Source organism: Apus apus, chromosome 3 (genome assembly GCF_020740795.1).
Source record: "Apus apus isolate bApuApu2 chromosome 3, bApuApu2.pri.cur, whole genome shotgun sequence".
NCBI classification, from domain to species: Eukaryota; Metazoa; Chordata; class Aves; order Apodiformes; family Apodidae; genus Apus; species Apus apus.
In genome coordinates this window covers 93,835,100-93,859,439 of record NC_067284.1, presented here as the reverse complement: position 1 = coordinate 93,859,439, position 24,340 = coordinate 93,835,100, and the positions used below count along the sequence as shown (strand labels likewise).

Below are 24,340 nucleotides of genomic sequence, written 5' to 3'. Positions count from 1 at the left end.
CAGATATGATTAATAACTAGGTAATATGGATAGCTACAAAAGCAACATGACAAAATACAGTTATTTCCCACTTAGAGTGACTACATGAAGCACTTGCTACACCATCTTTTTGACAAATCAGTGCCTTACTTGAGCGGAGGACCTGAACAGACCTCCCACCCATTCCTTGCTCTTTTATTTCCAGTACCTTCCTACCATTCCAAGTTTCCAACACAGAATCTCTTTCAAGGTACCACCTTTTTTATATAAGGCACATTTGGGTCATTTGAACCTAAAAGTTCTATCATTTAAATTGGAGTATAAGGAGGGGTCTGTTTACTGCTCTGCTTTAGCAGAAGTGGAGCCCAGTGCTCTGGTCAGGGCAGCTAGCTAGCTGGCTGCAAGGGCACTTGAAGGCTCTGCTCCATAGATCCTCCCTGTGCTTCACATGCTGGCCACGCACTTGGCATGTCTCTGACACAGCAGCACAGTGGCTGCAACCAGACATGTAAGAGAAGCGTGCATGCAGTGACTCGTCACTGCCATCGGAACACGGCCTGTATGTGCCCCAGAAGAGAAATGGATGCAAACACACACAGCAGTGCTGTGTGTTACTCCACACAGGTGTAACTGTACCTGCTTTTGCAGAGAACGGTTGTCGTTCTAAGCTGGACAAAACATACTAGCAGACTTTGCTTATACAAAGCAGTTTTTGAACTGCATTTCTTGTTCGAAACGGCAGATGCTGATTTCATAGCCATAACCTATCACACCTGGAGAGGTGTATGAAAGAGAGAGAGGGAGGGGAGGGAGGATCTCTGTCCAGGTTTGAAGACAAATAACAGCTACAAATTTGTATAATCTAAACTGAAGGTCAAATCAGTGGCTTCGAGTCATCAGATTCAGGGCAACAGCACCCACTGTAAAATGCTTCTGCTGTAGTAGGCAAGGGGGGGAAGACTGGAGATGCTTAGCAGATTTGTGGCATCCAGGCAAAGGGGCTGGCTGGAAAAATATTTGACAGTTGAGAAATCCAATGGAAATTGGCATTTTCCAAAAGGAATGCTGGGTCAGTGATACCATTTTTCACCTCTCTGAATGCTACCAGTCACAGCAGCTTCACCAGGGGCAAAGTGCATAGTGAATCCTAAAGACTATTTCTAGATTGTACAAAGAGCTCTTTTATAAGTCACATTCCACTGATGGAGTTTTGTCAGATTATGAAACAAAATCTTGGGAATACATAAAGATTCATCTTTCACTGATGTTAATTATAAGTTTCCAGGGACAAGTGTTTTAATTGACAATCAATCATTTTCTCAAGGATGTAGGCTTCTCTGTTGCCTTTGAACCATAAATTCCAACTGCACCAACAAAACATAACGACAGGTTTTACAAAAAGAGAAAACTATGAATACACACTTACCAAGCCTAAATTTGGTTTCAAAATTTCCACTTAAGGCAGTCATTTTTTATTTTTATACTCAAAATCTCCACACATATTAAGATTAAAGCAACTCCTTCCCCAAAAAAACATGTTACTGTCATTTTTAGAATTTGTTTCTATTTTAACAAAAATAATGTTAAAAGGTTGCAAATGAACACACACATTGAAGAATATTAATATTGCTTTTCTATAAGCTTTAGTAGAAACAAAACACATATCAATAACTAGGAACAGTAAAAATTACCAGTGTCTCTGAAGGAAAGAAAATGGCAGGAGAGGGAAGGAATACATCACAATACTTCACTGGAGGTATTTTACCTGACACTACTTATTTCCTGACAACTCCTCTGATTAATTTACAGAACAGAAAGACCTTCTAGTTTCTTACCCTTTCCCAGTTGATCCAAAAGAACATGTCCACTTTGTTTCAGTTCATCTAACTTTTGGCTTTTTTCAATTGTTTCTTTTTCCATCACCTACAAAGTGAAACCCAAAAGAATACAGAGAGGGTAATTTTTCTTCACCTCTCCAACCCCAAGGAACATTTATTTTCCCACTACTACCCAAAACACATTCCAGTTTTCTTGGATACAGTGCTTTCTAACATGCATGTTAGTCCTGCTTCTTCAGAAAACAAAAGCAAAAGGAGTTAGCTCTCACAAGTACCAGGAAAGCAAGAGACTAATACAACACCAGGAATAAAATATTGTTAAAAGAGCTGACAATCCTGCTATGGGAAATCAGATATCAGCACACTAGCTAAAGAAGTCACTTGTGGTCAAAAATTGTAATAACTTCATGTGAAACAGTGAAGAAAATACTTTTTAAAATAGTCCACCTCTATAGTCTCTACTGAGATTTCCAGAAGGGAAATCTCTGTTCACTAGCTGTCCAGCTGGCAAGAACTACAGCCCACTAGTAATCCACTCTCATAAGCTCTAGTGCTTCACTCTCCTGCATAAAGAAATGGTGAGGGAAATCCTATGCAACTACCAAGAGTCTTAGATAAACAAGTTTCTCCCTCGAGGCATACCTACTGATGAATTGTGTGAGCCAAGAGGAAAGTTGAGTTTCTCAGCCACCAGACCACAACTTTAATATCCTCTGATTACAATGAACTATCTCAAAATTAAAATATTTTCAAAAGTAATGTCCAAGGTCATTACTCTGGTTTGGATTCGCTATAGTATAGCAGCCTTCCAGGACTTGAAAGGGGCCTCCAGGAAAGCTGGGGAGGGGCTTTTCATCAGAGAAAGTAGTGATAGGACAAGGGTAATGGTTTTAAACTGAGAGAGAGGAGACTTAGGTTAGATATTAGGAAGAAATTCTTCACTATAATGATGGTGAGGAACTGGAATGGGTTGCCCAGGGAGGCTGTTTATGCCCCATCCCTGGAGGTTTTTAAGGCCAGGTTGATGAGGTTTTGTGCAACCTGGCCTAGTGGTAGGGTTTCCTGCTCATGGCAGGGAGGTTGGAACTTGATGATCTTTGAGGTTCCTTCCAACCTTAATGATTCTATGATAGTAAATTCAGAAGCAACATGCATTTATTTGCAGAGTTGGGAAGGACAAACAGTGTCCTACCTAATTAGAGCCCAATAATTTAAAAACAGTGCAGTTCATGGGAACCTCATGTTTCTCTTGGAGCTTATTTTATGAAGAGTTACAAATACTCAAAGTTCTATAAATAAACTATCGGCAGGGTTGTTTTGTGTTTTATTTCCAACAGTACTGCCATTCCAAATATTCCTACTGGTACCATTTTGGACTTGTAGATAGTCTCCTTATAGATATTTGTAAGCATTGTCTTTGATTTCAAAAGAATCAAATCTAGCAGGTCCTGCTAAAGCTCCAGTAAGCCTTCATTAACAAAGCATGCTTAAGGACCAAAAAACCCAAGAACACATTCCTGAAACAGAAGAAAGATTAAATAATTCTTTCATGGCTTCCATAGGATCCCGTAAAATTATGTATTCTGTCTTGCAGTTCAGTAATACCATATATAAATTGTAACTCTCAGGTTTTCTCCAAAATTAGTAGAGCAAACATGTCCAAACACTGTAACAATAGAACACTCTGCACCCTGCATGGTACACACTGTGTGCAGAATGTCACAGCCTTACTCAAGGGATCTGAGCAGCCCACTGGCCCATCTCTGCCAAAAATATGAAAGTGGTGTCAGCCAAGTTCATTTCCAACTGTGAAACATGAAGACAAAATACGCTGCTTAGTGGAAAAGATACTAATCCTGAAGACAGACATCAATCAGAGCTCCAAAGGAGACATCAGTAATACAAGTTTTTAAAATCTCCTATGGATTGTGCAACCTAACACCAGCAAAAGTTTGTGTCCAGCTGATCAGAGATTTCCATGTGTGTCCAGTTCTGTTTAACTAGAGGACCTAATCCTCACAAAGCATGTTCATAAGCCCACACATTTTGCTGACAGCCAGTGTGGAGACAAAACATACTATTGACTGGAACATTCTCTTTTGCCTCATTTTACCTTCAACTTTTCTTTCAGATTTGAAGTGTCTCTCATCTTCTTGTACTCTTTGATGTCTGCAGCCTGAATGGCAGATCTTGATTTTGAAATCCAGTTCAAGAGTTCAGTACTTTCAGCATCAAACCTGGTTTAAAAGGTGAGACATTTATTTTATTTTTTTTCTGTCATTTTTCCCTAGTCAGTCACTTTGCCTTAAAAATCAAACATCTTAAAGTTCAGCACATTACTCAATCCCAAAACAGCAAGCCTGCACAGAAGATTCACATTTCTCATATTGCTAATCACAGGCAATAGGACAGAGACAGCCTTTCAAAAAACTGCCACAGTAAAAGTTATGTCCATGGCATCAGCCTTTGGGAGCAAATTAAGAATGCATGGTGCAATTTATTTATTCATTTTTTCATACATATCTTCATGCAAACTATTACTGTTTCTTTTAATATATCACAAAAGATATCTCTCAGTGCTGAGTATTTTGAAAGGAATGAACTAAAGCTCAGGAACAAGACATAAGAATTACAGCTCTAGTTGTGAAAGTCTGCAACACTAGTTTAAAGAAAAAGCTAGCAACTTAAGCACCCATGGCAGTCACTGTTGACAAACCTTCTTTGAATTCTTAGCTGAATAAAGATTAGCTTATAGCGTATTTTTGGCTGCAGCTGGACATGTCTATACTAACATTACTTTCTTATGCCTAAAACCTCCAAGTTAAAACCCACCTCCAAAAAAATAAAAAACTCAAAGAAAAAACCCACAACTCCCAAATTAATGATACTGCACAGAACTTGAGAGAAAGACACATATACTATACAGACTGCAAATCAGTATAATATTACAATCATACTGATTAACACAGTGCAAATCTTAACACAGAATAACAGCCTACCAACAACTGCAGAAGTCACTGTTAGCCACTCAAAGCTTTCATGGGAAAACCTGCAAAGTTCTAGTTCCTGGCCGTTTGCTGGTTTCAACATAAACAACTGGGATCAGGCAAAAGCACCAGCAAGTTTAACCTACTTTAACTGACTCTAGTCCTTAATACAGTTTGAACTCTGGGAAAAAAAGATAATCACTCTTCCTTTCCAAGTCTAAAATAGTTTCTATGACTCATGAGGCAGAGAAAAGGGCTGCACAGAGATGGGCTGCTGACTGGGTTACTGCCCTGGGACATCCACATGCACATATCACCCCCACTAAGGCTTGGAGGATAGGACCAGAGTCCTCAAGAGGGTTTGGGCAGGTTCCTCATGCCTTCAAACCTCCATTCCAGAAAAATGAAGAGAACACCTCTTCCTCACTGTGTGAACACACATCATCTATCACAGTGACAGGGTAAATTTAGATTAGACATTAGAAAGCAATTCTTTAGTGTGAGAGTGGTGAAATAGTAGAAAAGGCTGCCCAGGGAAGTTGTGGATGCCCCCCCCATGAGAGTGTTCAAGGCCAGGTTGGATGGGGCTTGGAGCAACCTGGTCTAGAGGGAGCTGTCCCTGCCTATGCAGGGGGTTTGGAACTAGATGATCTTCTAAGGTCCCTTCCAACCCAAACCATTCTATGGTTCTGTATATGCAAATCAGTCAGCCACTCCAGATATACTAGTGAAAGAAGACATCACTGTACTAAATACCAGGGATATGAAATATGTTCAAGCTTTTTTTTGTGCAGTTTCTCCCATTTCCCCCATATATTTTATGGAGATTAGAAATACATTATAAATCAATCAAAATATCTGGCACTTTCACAACACCTTTTAACCAAATACCAGATGATGTTTTTCCAAAAGAAAGCAAATATAATTAATTGTATCTTTCAGCAAAGGAACCAAAATACAAAGGACTAAAGACCTGCTTTTTCTGAGAAACAAAACAGCCCCAATTCCCTTCAAAATTAATGGATGCTGGAGGCTTTCTGTTGCTCTGAAACAAGGCTGTGCATAACGTTCCCTTCCCATTCCTCAACCCTGACCTCAGAAACACAAATTAAGTACTCCTTGCTTGCATAAAAGAAGAATCGAAAGTCACTACCATGAGATCATAGAATCATAGAACTATTCAGGTTGGAAAAGACCCTTCGGATCACCGAGTCCAACCATCATCTCTAGTCTACAAAGTTCTCCCCTAAACCATATGCACCAACATGACTCTTATCCTCCAAACGACCCTTAAACACATCCAGGGATGGTGATTCAACCACCTCCCTGGGCAGCCTATTCCAGTGTCTAACCACTCTTTCTGTGAAAAAAAGAATTCCTAATGTGAATGCGAGTCTATGTAGTAACTAGCAAGGAAAGGAAAACAAAAATTACATATACTTACTTTTTCTTTGCTTCACTGTCCCCTGGGGCTTGCCTTTTCTTTGGGGGTGGTGGTGGGGGCAATTCCTGTTTGGTTTGTTTAACCACTATGTGTTCCTTCAATGATGTTGTTTCTGCAGCAGTCTTCTGTGAAACCTGTGACATCCCTACACTTCCTACAGCTTGAGTTACCTATACAAAATAATTTAGCAAAAGGGTTAAATGCCATTTCTAACACAAGCTGAACTGCTGGTGCTTAGTTCCCTTTATTCATCAGTCATAAAAGTCCATTAATTCACTCCTACAAATAAGCACACCTAGCTGTCATGAAGCATCTTCATCATAGATGCACTGCAGAGAAAAACTTTGTCTCATTTTACCAGATGCAAAAAACATCAAAATTCTCAGTTCACCTAGAATTTTATGCCAGTCCAAGTGAACTAAAATCAGCAAAATAAACACTGTATCTATTTTCTTTCACAACTGCTTGGTTCACTGAAAGAATCAAGGTTCTTTGGGTTTATTAACAGACACTTTTGTATTTTATACTCATATCCCATAAAACCAAGCCTACCTCTCAGAAAGAGCTGATACACAGTGAATTTGACCTAAAAACTCACTCAAGTCAATAGAAACCTTCCACAGTCTTCGATGGGTTATAAACTAAGTCCCATTGGAATCAACCTGTAAGTTCTAAGTATATGCTTGATATGTAGGGAGAGTGAAAAAACGAAGACAGGTTTTGGCACTCTCCAGTGCTTTGACTCAGAACAACAAATTAAAGCCACATGACTGAAATGGATCCTTATTCAGACTGCACAACTCTTTCACTATACACTAAATGCATCATGAATCAGTCCCACCGCTTTCACCATAATAACATTTTAATACCACAAAAAAGGGACATATGAGTCCTAAAACTGTCAAACAAAATTCTCACAGAAGCCAACGGGAGTTCTGTCTAAATAAAAACATAACCAAGCCCTTAAAATACTAAACTAAACATTTAACAATCCAGCTTGGCTATCATTGTTACATATCAAACAAACAACTACTCTATTTTCAACAGATGAGAAATCATACTCACAGAGCATAAATGCTTGTATGACTCCCATTTGTTTATCTATTCTGGGTTTGGGGTTTTGTCTTTGTTTTTTTTAGTATCAGATTTAATCCAGTCCCAGCACTCTTACAGTGTTTAAAGGCATTTGCATTGACTGATAATACATGGCAAGCCTGCTTTACTCATCAGAAAAATGAAGCTTAATCTGTGTAAAAAAGGAGTAACAGTACTAGTCAGGTTAACAACTTGGGGTTTCGAAGGCCCAAAAATGCAGATAGGTTTGTCAGCAGATAAAGTCAGCCCCATGTGACAGAACACTCACCTACCTCTCTAGCCTGATGACAAGAACTCACATAGGCAATTTTGCTGACACTACCAATGACGTTTGCATACATACAGACAACTAAACAGCTAAAAAGTAATAAAGCCTTGTTAAGTACCTGGTTAGAGTAATCCTCTAGCTTCTGAACCAAACTGTCCCACCTCTGAGTTAGTTCTTCTTGATCCTGATCAATTTTACTGGAAGCTCTGTCATTCCCAAGGATTTGGGCCACATCCTGACCTAGCTCATTCAGCTGGTCTAGTGTTTGCCGCTTCATACCCATGTCCTCTTTTAAAATCTGAAGTTCAAAGAAAACATTAAAAGATGACAATAAGTATTCTGCCATCCCTTAGTTTTTAATTCCATGACGAGTCAGATACATCATAGATTTCAAAACAGTTCTCTTGTGTAACGAAGCACTAACAGAAACTTTAAAAAGCACATAAATGAAAAAGCTCCTAGAGCAGTCAGCAGTATGTCTTAAGTAACAGTTGCAAATTATTAGTTCAGGTACAAACTGCAACAATGTATTTAAAAAAATAAAAACCACAACCCCACACTTTGGAACAGCTGACTGGTGGCCTGCAGTAAACTCCAAACTCTGTAAAAAACCCAAGATAACTGTTTCAAAGTTTGGCACACCAGCCTGGAATGATCATGGAGTAAGTAGCACAGACTTTTTAAATTCAAGTCAAAGAATTTGGCAAGGAGATAATATTGTCCTGGATTCCAAAGTATTATGCATTCACAGCTCCTACGGGTCAAAAAATGATACTTTGCCATTCACTTAGGCTACAAGACTTCACAGGATACAGCAGGATAGTGATACTCACTGCTAGTTTTCGAACATTCACACTAAGGTCTGTTTGATCTTTGAAGTTGCTTGTCTGGACCTTGCTCAAAGCCTCTTCTTTCTCAGTTAACCAAGCTTTCAATAAGCACTGCAGATCATAAGAAAAATAGCACAAGAAAATACCTAGTTTATCAAACAGCTATTGACAATTCCCTCTCTAAGATCATTGTACAGATTTCAAAGCACAGTTCTGCAGTCTTTTTATGCAGGAATTCCAGTTGGCGTTAACAAAAAGAAAAGGGGACAAAAAATATTTGGTGATCAGGGAAGTAATCCTTTCTATTAAAACAATGTCAACAAAAACATTTCTCAATATATCAGAGCACAATGCTCAAAGTTACTTATAGTGAGCAGATATGCACAATGAAGCTGATGCAAGACTTCTAATGCATACTGGAATTAAATGTATCAAAATGTAAAGAATGTTTTATTTAATTCTCTGCTGTTCTTCCTTGGTGATTCCAGTCATTAAAATATTTTCTCACAGAAGCTCCACCACTAATAATTCAGAGCTATTTTAGTCCAGGTAATCAGTCAGAGACTTAGATAGCCACCTCCTAATGCACCTACTTCCAATTGCAAAGTGACTTCAGCAAGCACGGCCTCATTAACTGTGGAAAGCTGGAGCTGTCTGCTCTGGACAGTACTAACTCAGGGATCTTGAACTTACTCCATTTTACTAGGAAATCTATCCTGGGTCTCACTTCAGTCACACAGCACTCCTAGGGAACTCCAGCAGTAACTGTCATCAAGTATCAGGAAGGATTTTCTAAGTTTGATATTAAGTTGCAAATTTTCTGTTGCTGCCGCTGTGCGGCCATCTCCATAGACTGGAATATCCAGCTTTCCACCAAGTTCAGCTGCACAGACACTGGCACACTGCTACTCCTCTGTGTTTAAAAAAATAAAATGATACAGCGAGGCAGACCTCTCTGTTCTTTGAACAGCCACTAGGCTCCTCAGTGAAGCTGTATATTTTTGGATGTGTCCCAGAACTACAGCAGCTTTTGGGCAAAAGGGTTAAAGCAGTTTACAGCACTGGTATAAACCAATAAGCAAAATGCACAGATAGCAAACACGATGGTGGTGGAAATGCCATAAGTCTGTGAGAAACAAAATTATAATACCACATACTCCCTGGAAAAATTACTCTGGCATCCCAACCAACATATTTTATGAATAAGAGGAGCTTAAAAACCCTTCAATGTATTCAATTAATTTCTGCTAAATCAGCAGCTGAAGATAACTCTCCCTAGAAAAGTGAAACATAATTATCACAGTGCTAAGAAGTATCTGGCACTGATTGAGAAATTTGTTTCCTGAGTGGTAAGAATTGTGTTGACTTGGCAATGTGGTTTCCAAAAATTTTCTAGGCAGCCACAAAAAGGCTGATGTATCGTTGTTGCTCATCTTTCCATCTGGTTGGATTAAATGGAAAAACGACAGAACCTAAACAGTTTAGTTATTTTTGTGTTAACAAAGTGTTTGTATTGAAACTTTTAATTAGCTTCAAATAATATTTTTGTACATCACTTGATAATTCTTCAGGGCAGAGAACTGTAATTTGAACTTGTTAGTAAGAAATGCATTGTCCATAGTTAAACAATGAATGCAAATATAGGCTGATCTAAACTGCCTAATATAAACTGCTTCCTCATTACTTGTATTAGGACATTCTGCATTAAATAAACACAGATTTTTTTAATTTTTTTTTTACTTTTACAGACCAACATAATTATACACAAATTAAAAAAGCTGAAACCAAAGCAACTCCAACAGATGACAAAAATTATCGGAGGGGTGGTATATGTCTCCTGTGAGAAAAGGCTGAGAGCGTTGGGGTTGCTCAGCCTGGAGAACAGAAGGCTCCAAGGAGACCTTACAGCTGCCTTCCAGTACTTAAAAGGGGCTTGTAAGAATTATTGGGACAAACTTTCTAGCATGGCCTATTGTGACAGAACAAGGGGTAATGGTTTTAAACTAAAAGAGGGTAGATTCAGACGAGACACAAGGAAGAATTTTTTTACAATGACAGTGGTTATTAATCACTGGAGCAGGTTGCCCAGAGAGGTGGCAAATGCCCCATACCTGGAAGCATTCAAGGTTAGGCTGGATGGGGCTATGAGCAACCTGATCTAGTTGAAGATGTCACTGCTCATTGCAGAGGGGGCTGGACTACATGATCTTTAAAGGTCCCTTCCAACCCAAACTATTCTATGATTCTATGACACACTTCACAATATTGCAATAGTCAATGAGTGGTCACTTTCCCCCAAATATAAGGGTGGAAGAGGACAGAAAAAATGTTCAGATAAAGTTATAAAAACTAAGAGCACTTGAAGTTCATACCTTGATATACAGAATGAGGATTTTTGAGGAATCCTTATTTCTCAACTTATAACTTTATAGAATCATATCATAGAATGGTTTGGGTTGGAAGGCAACTTAAAGATCATCTAGTTCCATGATGCATGGACAAGGAAACTTTCCAGGTTGCTCAAAGCCCAATCCAACCTGGCCTTGAACATTTACAGGGAGGAGGCATCAACCATCTCCCTGGGTAACATGTTTCAGAGTCTCACCACCCTCACAATTTCTTCTTCATGTATAAGCTAAATCTACCCTCTTCCAGTTTGAAACCACTACCCCTTGTCCTATCACTACATGCCCTTGTTAAGAGGTGCCAGAAAACGTTAGCACACCATTTTCTATATATATGTACACATACACCAACACAATAATTTAAAGAAATACATATAAATAGATATTTGGCACTGGATCAACCAGAATATGAAGCTTGAATCAATAATAACAACCAGGTAGCAACTATAACACATGAGCTTCAAATTCAGCTTATCAATATGCTGCAAATAGATACAGGAGGGGTCAGGGAGAACTACATATGCAACCTCAAAAAACGCACAACAAAACATCCCTGTCAAAGAAACCAGGTAGTAACTGATAACGACCGCTGTATCAGCACTGTTGTATTTCTTTTACATGTCTAAACAACCTGGTTGTACAGCAGTTTTAAAATCAGCTTACAGTGACAAATACTGTCATTGAAGAAAACAAAACAAGTAAAACCTTCAAAGGAAAAACCATCGAATATTTTAATCTTAAATACAACACAAGCTCTAGCACTAGGCATGCAAACCTAACACATGTAATTGTGTTACTACATTTTTTATGCTACCAGTTAATTTGCATTTGAGCAGTATATTTAATATATACATAAAATGTGTGATATCAAAGACAAAACGCACAGTGTCATCATCTTCACAATTCAACTGTTTGCCTAAACTCAGGAAAATGCGACAACCTGCATGCTTCGCCATTTGGCCAAATGTTTTATGTTACCTATTCTGAAAACAGTGTCTAATGATCAGTTGATTACAAGGCTGTGTACATATATCCATGTTGGAAGCACATATACCTCAATTAGAAAAAATTCTGTAATTAGCAAACCACTAAATACCTAGTGATTCATTGCCATTTTGCTCTTATGGATATTCCCACTTCCTGGCCATTTGCAAGGTGCCTTGGAAATTCTCTTACAAAGAGTTATAAACTTTCCCACTTACATTTTGGAAAATACTTCTCCTGCACTGCATAGCTACTGTGCTCCTCAAGAAACACTGGGAACCCAAACAATAACAAAAATCTAGTATTTTGAAATTTTTTTCCAAGAGCTGTTAAATCCCACTAAGAGATTTGGGTGGTGGTTGTTGGTTTTTTTAGCTTGCTTAGTTTATTTTTCTCTCCACAAATCAACCAGTCATTCTGGGTATCTAAAGAGCTACTAACCTGTTCTTCCAGCAGCTCCTGCCATAAAGGCTGAATTTCTTGCAACTTGACCCGTCGCTCCTCAGTCCAGCGACAAACTGCTGTCCACCGCTCACCAAGCCTCTAGAAAAGGAGGCAACGCTCATGAACATTCACAAGCCTCACAAAGAAATGCAAAAATCAGATATTTAAAAGCATAATTTCTACTTCACAGTAACCGCCTTCTGCATCATAGCTGCCTTGCCCGTTACCCTCACTGTTGTACTGCACAAAGCTGGATGTTTAAACTTGCAAGAGAATTGACCTATGGCCTTATTGCTGAAGTCAGTGAGCTATTCCATTGACTTCAAAAGGAATGAACAAAGTAGCATGAATTCCATTTCACTAAATTCTGTTTCACACTCCCTATATTTCAGGTTACAGTTTAACTTCTCACAAATACAGAAAAATACTTCACATTATATTCCCCAGATGATTTCTGCTCATGTCTTTAAATATTTCCTCCATCAGATTTTAACTTCCTAATGAAAATTACTTTTGTGAAATAAGAGTTGTACTGTGCATCTTCCCATTTTTATGAAACTGCTGAAAGAATACACTACAAAAGCGCCTCTAAGTCACTGGGAATGCAAACAGCTTGACTCATCAGGAATTGAGCTTCAAAGTCACCAAAGCACTTTTGCAGCTTTTACCCTGAGTAAGTTTAATCATTCTTTATGTTCATCCTACTTCTAAAAAATATTACTGTAAATTACTTTCTAGAATAAATTGTGCTTAAGCACTTTAGTGTTGATTAACAATTTTATGTAAAGGCTTGAAGTGCCTACTACTGCAGGTAAAAAAAGAAGGCTCTGACATTTTACCTGCAATTGTTCCTCCAGCATAGCTGTTGCACTTTCCCCACTGCTTTCGTCGACAATGACAACCATGTGTGTTAGGGAGTTTACCTTCACCTGTTCTGTCTCTAGGTCACTCTGTAGGCTCTAGAACAACAAATCAGGTTAACAACTTTTAATACATTTGCTAATCTGCTACTTTGGCCACAGCAAGTAACACAACTGCTGTGGTAAAGCACTTCAGATTCAATGCTTAGACACAGACTTTGCCAATGGGAATCTGCATAGTTTAAGTAAATATAAGCAAAAGACTGTCAGAAATTAACCCGAAACCATTCTGTCAAAATGTTGGAAAACATGAAGGAGTGCTTGGTATGCACCATACTTGACTAGGAGAATCATACAGCAACTGCATCGAATTTCTATATGAATACTGTTATAGGTAAGACAGCTTACATTTTTCTATAAAAAGCTACTGTTGTTAATAAGCAGGTATCATAGGACATGCCAAACAGGGGAAAATCACGAAGAACATTCAGCCTTTAATAGTTGACAATATCATTTTCATAAGCATAAAGAGTGTGATAACTGATCATGACATTCAAAGACAATAGCTTAAAACTGCAGAAAGTATACCCTTCCAATTAGTTTGAAATCTGTAGATTCAAATATGGATGTAACTTCTAGAAGAAGAGACTCCATGGTTAAAGCTTTCCTCCAAAATATCTCTGCAAGATCAATACGCCTTTACAGTACTGTAAATACCATTTTTATCCCTGAATATCCTAAGATGCTCTGTGAACAAGATGCCTCAAACTCCCCAGACTTTGAAGACAGAGGAAAAAAAATGCAAACATGGGACAGAAAATCACACAGACTAAAAATACTCCACAGTTCTTGCCCTGTGAGCTATGTCCCATGCTGGGGAGAAGGTCAACCTCATCACTGAGTATGAAAACAAAAGCTGCCACCATGACAATATCAAAAGGTCATCTTTCTCCTTCAAAAAATCACTGCAGGCTAGAGAGGCTGGACTCCCATCCAGAAACTTAACTGAGAGACAAACCACTTCCAAGACCTTGTGCTCATTAGAGACTTGTGCTCTGTGTCCCCCTTACAATGCAATAGCAGGGCAATAGCAGAGACTAGAATCAGTGACTTGGGAGGCCCTTCCTGGCAGTTTCAACTCTCACATTATTTTAATCTGCAAATCTCAAGCACACTGTAGTAATGCCTTCCCATCATTAAAGACAAGTTTGTCCAGAGTACATTTCATACTGTCACACCTACAATTTACCTGGAAAGGTCTCATTTCCTGCACAGAGAGAGAGTAACACAATTTTCCCAACAGGTTTCTCTTCCCACAAGAAGCAAAAATAACAGTTTCTACACTAGACATCAGTGTTCAAGTGTTCAGTTAAAAAAGCACTTCCAGAAACTTTCGATTCCTTTCCATCCCATCATCACCCTTTTCTAAACATCAAATGCAGCCCCTGAGCACAGAGCTGTATATGACTTCTGACACACAGTTCCTCAGCTAAGGAACCCACCACCATATTCATCTTACTAATACTTCTCCCTTACATATTACATAACAGACAAAAACGTTTACTTTATGTTCTTCCAGCTGTTTTTGAAGGCACTCCAAATCCTCTGCTAAGACCTGAGATTCCATCTTCTGAATGCGTTCTTCAGTGACCGTCAGCCAGTCAGACAGCTGCTGCAGCTGCTGCTTCTGGAGCTCCATCAGCATGTCATGCAGGCTGCAGGGGGAAGCACAGGCAGTTTTTCAGAAACATTTTTCCCAAGGAAAGAGGCTAAGTTCTAGCTTCTATAGGAAAGAAGCAAGGCCATTCATAAATCTGTTAGCTACTATCAAATAATATTTCACCATTAAGTATCCCTGTTTCTTTCTCAAGCAACAAAGTTAGTGAATTATACAATTTATGCAAGGGAATATTCCTTGCAACAGGGAGTTGCCTCCCAAAGAGCCTCTACGGAGAGTTGGCAACAAAATAAGAGTTTCTCCCTGGATGTGCAGCTCTTAGCTTGATAACCCACAGGCAGGAAAAAATGATTCTAAATGCTTTTTAGTTGTATAAACATTCATAGCTATCCCCATTTGCTGTACACTTTATTCAGGAATTCAAAACTACTGAAACAATATTAAAAACACTTATGTAACTACTGCATGTAGATACTACAGTCTGGTGCATTTACATTACCTAACAGTCAGAAAAGACTTATCTAAGAATCCCAAAAACCCAGTTATATTCATTTCCTTTGTTTCACCTTGCAAAGTACAAAGAAGGTGGATTGCATGTCACAAACTAAAGAGTTCATAAAAAAAGATTAAAAATAATATATATGTATATTAAAAAAATCTTACAAATGGATGCAAACCATCTTCTCCAAGATGCAATAGGCACCGGAGATGGGTCCTGCAACTCTAGGAGAAGTTGTGTGACAATGACTTACCGGGACTGCCTGTCCATGCTCTCCAGCCGTAGCTCTTCCCAGCGGGAGTTCAGTAGCAGCATTTGCTCCTGAATCTCAAATTCCTCTTCGGGAGACAGATTTCCCTGGGCCACCAGTTGGTTTCCAGCCTGCAGGACGCTGCCCACACTGCTCTGGTGTGCAGTCAGTTCCATCATAAAACCCTGGAAATGGTACAACCAGCCACATCACTGTGATCTGTGAGCTTCCAAATGAACTTACGAATTCATAATTGTCCTAATAAATTGTAGTGTGGGAAACAGTACTGCAGAATGAGCCAGCACCACCAAACCCACAAGCATGGCAGACCTGTTCCTCTCCATGACAGAAGATTTTTTTATGAGCTACAAAAATTCTGGGGACAGTAAAATAGAGCTAATTGAAAAAAGCTAACCACCTCAGGGAAAAAAGTTGTAAGAAGACAGACTTTGAGCAAATGCACCAAGAAAATGACACAGAAACTTACCTATGGCCAACAGAACATAAAACAAGATCTGAAATGTACCATAGGAAAGCAAATAGAACTGTATGAGTTAACATTAAAAATTCACATATTTACTATAAATCTAGAATATCTCTTCCTTTGGTTCGAGGCTTTTAAACTGTAGCACAAGGAAAAAGAAAGTCTTCATATTGATCAGCATTCAAATTTTTAATTCAATTGTACACAGTAAACTGACACAGGAGAAAATTAAAATATCTAATGTGACACTTGAAACTTTTAGCCACATTAGAACAGTTTTTCAGACTTGGAACAGAATCAAAACAACAAAATAATTTTAAAACAACAATAATTTAGAAGCAACAACACATGTTTCTGAAATAAGCTATGCTAATCATGACAGAGAAACCACTGAATTCAATTGACATGATTATCAATTTCAGCATTGCCCTCATTTAACAGCAAGTGACATAAAAGCTGACAAGGCTTTTTAGTCGTTGGCACCAAAGCAGCACCAATCAGCCTTTTTCTTTGTATTATAGACACCAGTGAACCAACCACCAAAAGCTATTTCAAAAAAAATCATTAAAGTTTCCAAGCTTGTTCCACTGTAAGTTCTCTTTAAGATCTGTTTCACCTTCAAGAAGCTAGTATTTGTCAAAAACAACAACAAAAAAACCCAAACCCCACCACACCAGGCTATCACATTCAATTAGAGGTGCTTTTAATTTAGAAAAATTTAGAAAAAGCAAGATAGAAGAATCAGAATGGCAGGAAATGGAAGTTCTTGAGCTTACACACAACAAATGCTGCCAAACGAACTTACTTCATGGGTGGAAAATTGCTCCTTGACTTCCTCAACATCACCAGATATTTCCTCCTGTTCCCGAAATTGATCCTCGGCTGACAGCAACCATGTAAGAACATCTTCCAGAGCAACTTGGTAGCTATCCAAGTCCATATCCACCTCTGTCACTGTGCTAGGAGTCTCTGCTCTAGAACTGCTCTGCTCCTCCTCAACTGCTGCAGCCTAGGCAGTCAAGAGAAAAGTGGTCTTAGAAGTACACAGAAGATGCCTTCCCAAATTTTCCCAAATTATACTAAAAATAGAACAATTAAGATCCCTTTTAATCCTTAAAAAAAAATGTAAAAGTAATCATTTGGTGCATTTTTAACGAGAAGATACACAGTCACCACTGATGCACTTTCATTTTTTTAAAAAGGAACCTGGATAGAAAAACTTAATCCTGCTCATTTAATACAGCAGTGGATCTCACACCCAAACAAAACAAATCCACCACCAATACCACAAGTCCTACAGCAAACTCAGATTTTGGGCCGCTCTCTCCAGCTTGCCAAGACAAATGAGAAACAGAAGAAACATAACACTGATGAAACTTTATACATTTGTACATTAATTAGAAAGAAAGTCAATCCTGAAGATGATATGATCTACATGTTTTCCCAACTGTGTTGCCCAAGACAGAAATCATGTTCTAGAGAAAACTGACAAGCCTGAAGATCAGCTAAAATTAAAACTTAAGAAAAGCCAGGCAGACTTTGATGACAAACACCTGCTGCACGCTGAACTCTCCATCCTCACATTCCTGCTTGTATCTCCTTGGAAGAGTCTCCACTTCCCGGATGTCTTCCATGGTGACTTGCTTGGGAAGGACCTCAAACAAAGAGGTTAAATACATAATAATAGACTTTTTGTCTGGAAGTTGTACAGCAACATCTGCATCAAAAAGAGAAAATATGGGGGAAAATAAATGAAGAAGCTGCTTTTCTAAACCATTGCTTAGAAATCAGTTAAGACTTTACATATAGTGTAAATCACAGGTTCTTCTGTTAAGTAGCCTTTAGTAAGGTTTAAATTAAAAGAGTCATGCTACAGTTGAAAACAGTATACAGGAGAAAAATTTTTAAATAATAAATTTTCTACATTTAGAAGTGAAATTACATTAAAAGGCATGCTCTTTTTGAAGCAAGAGACCAAACATGAAGTTATCAAGGAATAAAAACTTAGGGGGAAATTATTCTAGAGCATCTCCCAAGCAGACATGCAGTTCAGGGACAGTATCCCACAGAAGTAAACTCTTCTACTTAGGCTCTGTCTCCATTCCCAGCATTGGTAAGTTCATTTTCTTACTTTTCATATAAAAGAGAGTTTCACCAACTCAGGTTCACTCACTTTTTTTTTTTTTTTTTTAAGCAGGTGGTGCTTGAATCTATAAATTTTGAGAGCTTGTCTTAGAGTGTATCTTCAGAGGCTCCCTTCAAAGCAGAGCGACAGTTCGGAATTTTAAGAAGGTGCCATTAAAGTCTCCTGGTAAGTAGTCCCACACAGCAAGTACTCACAGAACTGGCAGCTACTGCTACTCTATGTATATATGAAGAGCAAAATATCATGAGCTCGTAAGCTATTCCATTCTACATAATGCTCTACTTCATCTGAAAAGCACTGTCCCTTGCAGTAGACCTACCTAAAACAAAATTGAGCCAGGATAACATCTTCCCCTTCTGTATACTGTCTCTCAACAGTAAATCAATTTGAACTTTAACATTCAAGAAGCCAAAGCATACACACAGACAGACATACCCTTACTCTAAAATTTACATTCTTTTCCACCCAAATTTAAGGGCCTGAAACAAAATATCAATGCATGAAACTGCTGGAATTTGTATGTATAGTAAATGTCAACAGAAGAAATTTCCTTCAAGAGACCTCACAAAAGCTTCTAGTTAAGTAAAATAACTATATCCCACCTTCAGGATCCAACAGTTTCTCAATTCCCAAGTGGTTCTTGGCTATGCTGAAAGCATGTTCCAGTCTCTCAACTGGGGACATATGTATAACTTTATCCCAGCTGAAAAGCTCAGGTCTAAAGGTAAAGACAAAACAGGAAAGAAAGAAATACATTTTATCTGAAGAAAACAATTCCATACCATGCAGAATACGAAGTAATGGATATGAAGTAATATAACATACACAGAAAAGACAAACGTAAGCGCATATACAAAAACGTATAAATACAAAAATGTGCTCTCTTTTTATTAGTGAGAATCTGGTAATCAAAAAATCAATTAACTGACTGTAGGTCCACAGCAACATCTACCTTTCATTCTATGCATTCTATACATATATTCATTGACTGCATCAGGAGGTTAAATACTAAAAGAAAATAAATCGGCTCTGTTAAGAATTTATCCCACAACCAGTTTTTGTCAGCTTTTTCTGTCACAGCATTACTGTTACTACATGCTTTCTTCATCAAGCTCTGCTGGGGTATCAAGAGTCACTCTGTTCCTGGAGAGCCTCATTCCAATCTTGTCATGTGGCTCAGTGACCACCCGAACTACCACAGCCAGGAGCAGCAATGATCTCCACCCCTGCTTGCTCGCCCTGTCCTATGCCTTTTTCCACCCTTAAAACAAAACAAAACAGTAAAAAAACACACCTACAAAAAATGCAGCCCATCACAAGTGCTCATGAGAGTCACAATGCAAACCAGACCAAGGAGCTGATGCATTTACAGTGCCACAGCCTTCACCTCACATTAGCGTGAACCAAATGAAATCTCCAGCCCAGCCATGCACCCAAAACATACTAGCAGGTCTCAAAGGAGAAAAGGAGAGCACAGAGCAGAAAGCAGGGTCAGCAAACAGGGCCCCCTCCTAGTGGTACCTACATTGAGGGGACATGATCACCCTAGAGCTGCAGCAGCACACCTGTAAGACTGCAAAGCCATTAAAATACTTCCCATTCCCATGTAACAGTGGCTTCTCATTAAAACATTGCTCTTGATTCAGTGCTTTATAGGACTTGGGAGGGAAGAGATGGGCTTGCCTTTAATTATTTTAATACTTAATTCTGCTCTAAAGCGGCCTGAGAGCATCTTTTTTAATATCTGTCATTACATTTTTTAAACGGGAAGGCCATAGGCCAGCAAGGTCTGAGAAGCAAATTGCCAGAAGGAAGATGGGGTGAGCGGGGAACAAAGGTATGCAAAGATCCTGATAGAAGCTAGTGGAATACTGTACCCTCTGTGCAAGAAGCAACAAGGATAACCACAGAGATTCATATAAAGCCTTAGCAGAGACTCTTACTTTGGAAAACATATTGCAATAAACACAAAATACCTGCACACTGCCATGATAACACAAATTGCAATAAAATGCAAGCTAGATATTTACCTATGAGCAAGAAAATTGTACCAAAGAACAGAATTGAATTCACAGAGGAACTAAGCTAGTATCAGGAAAGTAAAGAGACCAGCACAGTAAGATGTTGAATGTTTTATTACCTCATATATTGTTGTTAAGTGCTGTGTTACAAAGTTACTAGATATTATAGCCAAAAGGTAGTACTACTAATAATCATTCACAGATACATAAAGAGAAAAGCGAGCTATTAAACCTCTTGGGGTCTACAAAAATTGTCCTACATGAAGTAATTATTATACATTATAAACACATTATATTAAACAATTTCAAGGCAATATTGAAAATGCCCTTTAGGCAGGGAAGCACTACTGTCTGGGTAGGCTAAACAGCTTTGTTCTTCTAACACTTCTGCAACCTGCCCCAGTCCCCATGACCTTTGCAAGTGCATTTTAAAGATTCTCTTTCAAAGCTAGCCTAAATTTAAACCCAGCTCAAGACTTGTTAGAAGTGTGCGAAAAATGGTGCTTCCCTGGCTAATGGACTGGTGCCCAGGGACAGCAAAGCTGAATTCTGATGTGCTGGCAGCTGCCAGGCTCCCAGAAAGAGGGAACACTGAAGGCTCAGAGATCAGCAGAACCAGGTAACTGAAATTTTAGTTACTCTATTCAAGTTTTCAGCAGGGCCTTTTGCTACTTAACCCTGCTCTGAAAAGAGCAGAGCTCATAGATTTCAGATCCTGCAAAGCCCAAGTACATAGTCAAAATGCATGAGGACAGCAAAAAGCCTAAAGCCCCTTTTTCTGCCTCTCTCCTTCTGCTTCCCTCAGGTCACCTAGTTCTCACTTGTGTCTAAAGCTGGCACTCTCTCCGTCACAAAGCTTCACACATTCAAGTAGCAGATCCATGCCGCTGCAGGCAATTAAGCCAGTATGAAATCTGTCAGTACCACTCACACCATCCAGTGAAGGGACTTCGTAATACTTCTGATGCAGTCCAGAGACACCTTTACTAGCACTGCTCTGAATTGAAGAACAGTCCTTCCAAATTTTCAGGAGCCCTCAGTGTGGTACAGGCTGAACAGAAGCCAGCCCTGGTCTACAAGGCACATAGAGGTACCAGGGCAGACCTGTCCTGGAGCCAGTGAGCCTGTGACAGAGCCTGTTATTTCAGTCAGCAGAGGCCAAATGGGCACTTAAAAGCAGAGAGCAGCAGGCTCAAAGTGAACATAAGGTTTTGCAAGCACTTTGTATCTGCTGGGCATATATATTCTGGGCGTTTGTGAAGCATTTGCCATGACACGTACCTCCTGGTGGCCAGGACGTTTGGTTACATTCTAGATAGTATCATACCATTACCATGGTAAAATGTTTTTTATGGTTAAAAGTCAGCCTTTGCCAAGCAATGAGCTGACTTCATTTGAAGTATGTTGGATTAGAATGAATTGTCCAGAAGCAGAGCTTAAAGAGAAATTAAAAAAACCTAAGAACTAGCAGGTAAGTTTCACAGGAGTCCGTAACAATTATTTCCTTAGACCACCAAAGAGTTCTTCAAAAACACAAAAGATCTGTGCAAAGAAGTTTTAACATAATTCCTTACAAAATACAATGAAAAAACTAATGAATTCACTACAAATACCTGAAGTACTCTTATTACCCTTTGATTCTTCTGCTCAGCAGTTCTCCTGAAAGAACTGCACACAGTCTTTCAGGCAACATGCATTCAAAGACTAAGAAAAGCTACAGAGCCTGTCTTCTTTATTTCTTCGTTTTGAAGCTTCTGTATCTTCCTACTAAAATGATTCAGCAAACTGACTGAAGAAATGTTTCCATTTGCAGAGGAGGGAGAGCAGCAGGAAGGAAGTACAGGGGAAGGAGGTGGTCAAACCCCCCTGCAGAGACCTGTTCAGCACATTAGCTGGATAATGCATACTAAGTGGAATGTAAATCCACTTCAGTTAGAAAGGGATCATACATAAGCAGGAACTGAGTGACACTGCTGCCTTGGTTCCATCCTTTACCAGGCCTTGACAATACCCCTTAACTGTTAATGTTACCACAAAAAAAAAAAAAAAAAAAGAAACACCAAAACAGTCACATGCTCAAGCATGAAGACATGGTGAAAAAGCTGCTTACTTCACTAGGTCTAAGATAAGCTATTTGCTACTTACTTGTGTCTGTGGATGACAGCATTAAAGGCGAGTCCATCTGCCCAGCTTGTGGTGAAGTTCAGGACATTGACCTGACTGTAAGGCCTTGTGGACTGCCGAACCCAACTCAGCAGAATCTTCTCGCTGTTGGTCTGCTGCAAATCTGACATGATGTTCTTCATGACATCCTTCACCTGCAAAAGAGCATAGTCTCCACTTTTCCTGCTTATAAAAGTTTTGAACCAAGCTATTTCATAAATTGTGAAAGGCTCTTTCCCATGAAAAGCTATGAACCAAACTAACTCCTCACATGAAATCTGGGAATGAGAGTCTTCAGACTACCTTTGCGCTCTGATTAAAAGAACCAGTAATCCTTCACGTAACAATGACATATCACTCTTACGTTATGATCCTCCCCCTCTCCTCAGTGCTGCCTACACTAAGCGTGGGGTATATTTCTTACTGCCTTCTGCTGCAGTTCCACCAGTAAGCCAAACCCAAAAATAAAGCTTGCAAAAGGTTTTCTGCAAGAGAAGGATATCTACACAGCCAAGAAAAGCAGTTTACTGCTTGGGTACTATGCATAAGCATCTGCCAAAGTTCCTCTAAGTGAACGAAACGATTCTCCCAGTTACCTAGATAATCCAAGAGAGAAAAGAGAAACAAACCTACAAAGCAGCATATAAAATACAAGCTCAACACAACTACATAGATAGTAAAAAAGCACCTGCTAACAGAAGCTCATAAATGCCTTGAGGAAGGAGTATAAACACACTGTTTCGGCCTGAAAAGCCTCTCTGCGATTAACACCAGCAGGAACTCAAGTGAGAGACTGAGTACAACTGAGCACATGCAAGAACACGTGTCGCAGGAGGCAGCCAATAGACAGAGATCAGAAACCAAACACTGGCTTGCCTCTATTTACCGACCCAAAATAGAAGCAGTGCTTCCCACCATCAAAACACCGGGAATGTTTGTGAGAACACCAGCAGATCAAAGTACAGGGAAAGGAGTTCTCTCAACAGCCTCTCACCTGCCAGTGCAAGATAATGCTCCACAGCAGCCCCAGTGTCAGCTTGTGGTTTCCATCAACGATGTCAGTTCCTCCTATATTCACCAACTCCACCTGGAGAAATCAGACCAACTATTAAACACTGTTACCACAGCTTCAAGTCACAACCCCACCCCAAATTCCTGACTGTCCAGCCACATATTACCAAGTGCTCTGAACTAACTGTGGTTAGATCAGAGATGAGCAAGTACCACCTATCTGAATTTGTCATGACAACTGCTGAAACAACATGACAAAAGACAGCATCAGAGAGATACTCCACTAGAAGAGTTTCATCCTCTCCTCTAATATACAGATACATACCAGCAGTCAAAACTGACCAATAGAAATGCAAACATGAAGAATCTGATATTTAAAAAAAAAAAAAAAGTTAAGCAGTCCTGCTTCTAGACACAGTCAGAGATAATACAAAACCATGCAAACTCTAACAATGTTTGTCCTTTGCGTGAACCAGTACCCAAATAGGACAAGTTTATATAAGGAGACCAAAATCCTGAGGGAAAAATAACATTTTCAAGTTTCCTATATCCATAGCACCCCGTATAGACTCAGTGATGGTCCAAGATCATTAAAAGGTAACACAGAAAAGACAAGTTTACTTTAGTAAGCAAGAGGACAGGAGAGGCTACTCATTGTGCAATCAAGCATTCAGCCCTCAGAAGAAGTAAAGCTTAAAGCACAATACCAGACACTCAGTGCTGCTTTAGAGTCTGAACTGAAATGGGGCGGTATGTCTCCATTCAGTCAACACGGAGAAAGCAGCACTAACTCTGAACCACCTTCTGGAGGGAACCAAGAGCAGCACACTATACTAGTTAACACCACGTCTACGGAAACTGGGCCAGGAACAGCTGGGTATGGCAGTGGAGAAAAATACCTCCCTGGTTGTATATACATGTACAGCAGATGCTGCAACACACTCCCACACAGGG

General features: G+C 39.3%; 1 protein-coding gene across 9 annotated transcripts in view; it reads right to left on the bottom strand.

Moving 5' to 3' along the window:
- Positions 1-24,340, bottom strand: part of UTRN (utrophin) — a 358,149-nt gene that overhangs the window by 255,039 nt on the left and 78,770 nt on the right. For 8 of the 9 annotated variants that reach the window (XM_051613510.1, XM_051613511.1, XM_051613509.1 and 5 more), the window contains 14 exons: positions 23,370-23,462; positions 22,358-22,530; positions 18,794-18,909; positions 17,599-17,762; positions 16,851-17,054; positions 15,565-15,746; positions 14,699-14,849; positions 13,114-13,233; positions 12,272-12,373; positions 8,445-8,552; positions 7,730-7,909; positions 6,249-6,418; positions 3,931-4,054; positions 1,815-1,902 (listed from right to left, as the gene is read on the bottom strand). In XM_051613510.1, coding sequence (XP_051469470.1) covers positions 1,815-1,902; positions 3,931-4,054; positions 6,249-6,418; positions 7,730-7,909; positions 8,445-8,552; positions 12,272-12,373; positions 13,114-13,233; positions 14,699-14,849; positions 15,565-15,746; positions 16,851-17,054; positions 17,599-17,762; positions 18,794-18,909; positions 22,358-22,530; positions 23,370-23,462 — 1,975 coding nt within the window. Of the gene's footprint in view, positions 1-1,814; positions 1,903-3,930; positions 4,055-6,248; positions 6,419-7,729; positions 7,910-8,444; positions 8,553-12,271; positions 12,374-13,113; positions 13,234-14,698; positions 14,850-15,564; positions 15,747-16,850; positions 17,055-17,598; positions 17,763-18,793; positions 18,910-22,357; positions 22,531-23,063; positions 23,150-23,369; positions 23,463-24,340 lie in introns of those variants that run through there. The other variant, XM_051613514.1, reaches the window with a different exon arrangement.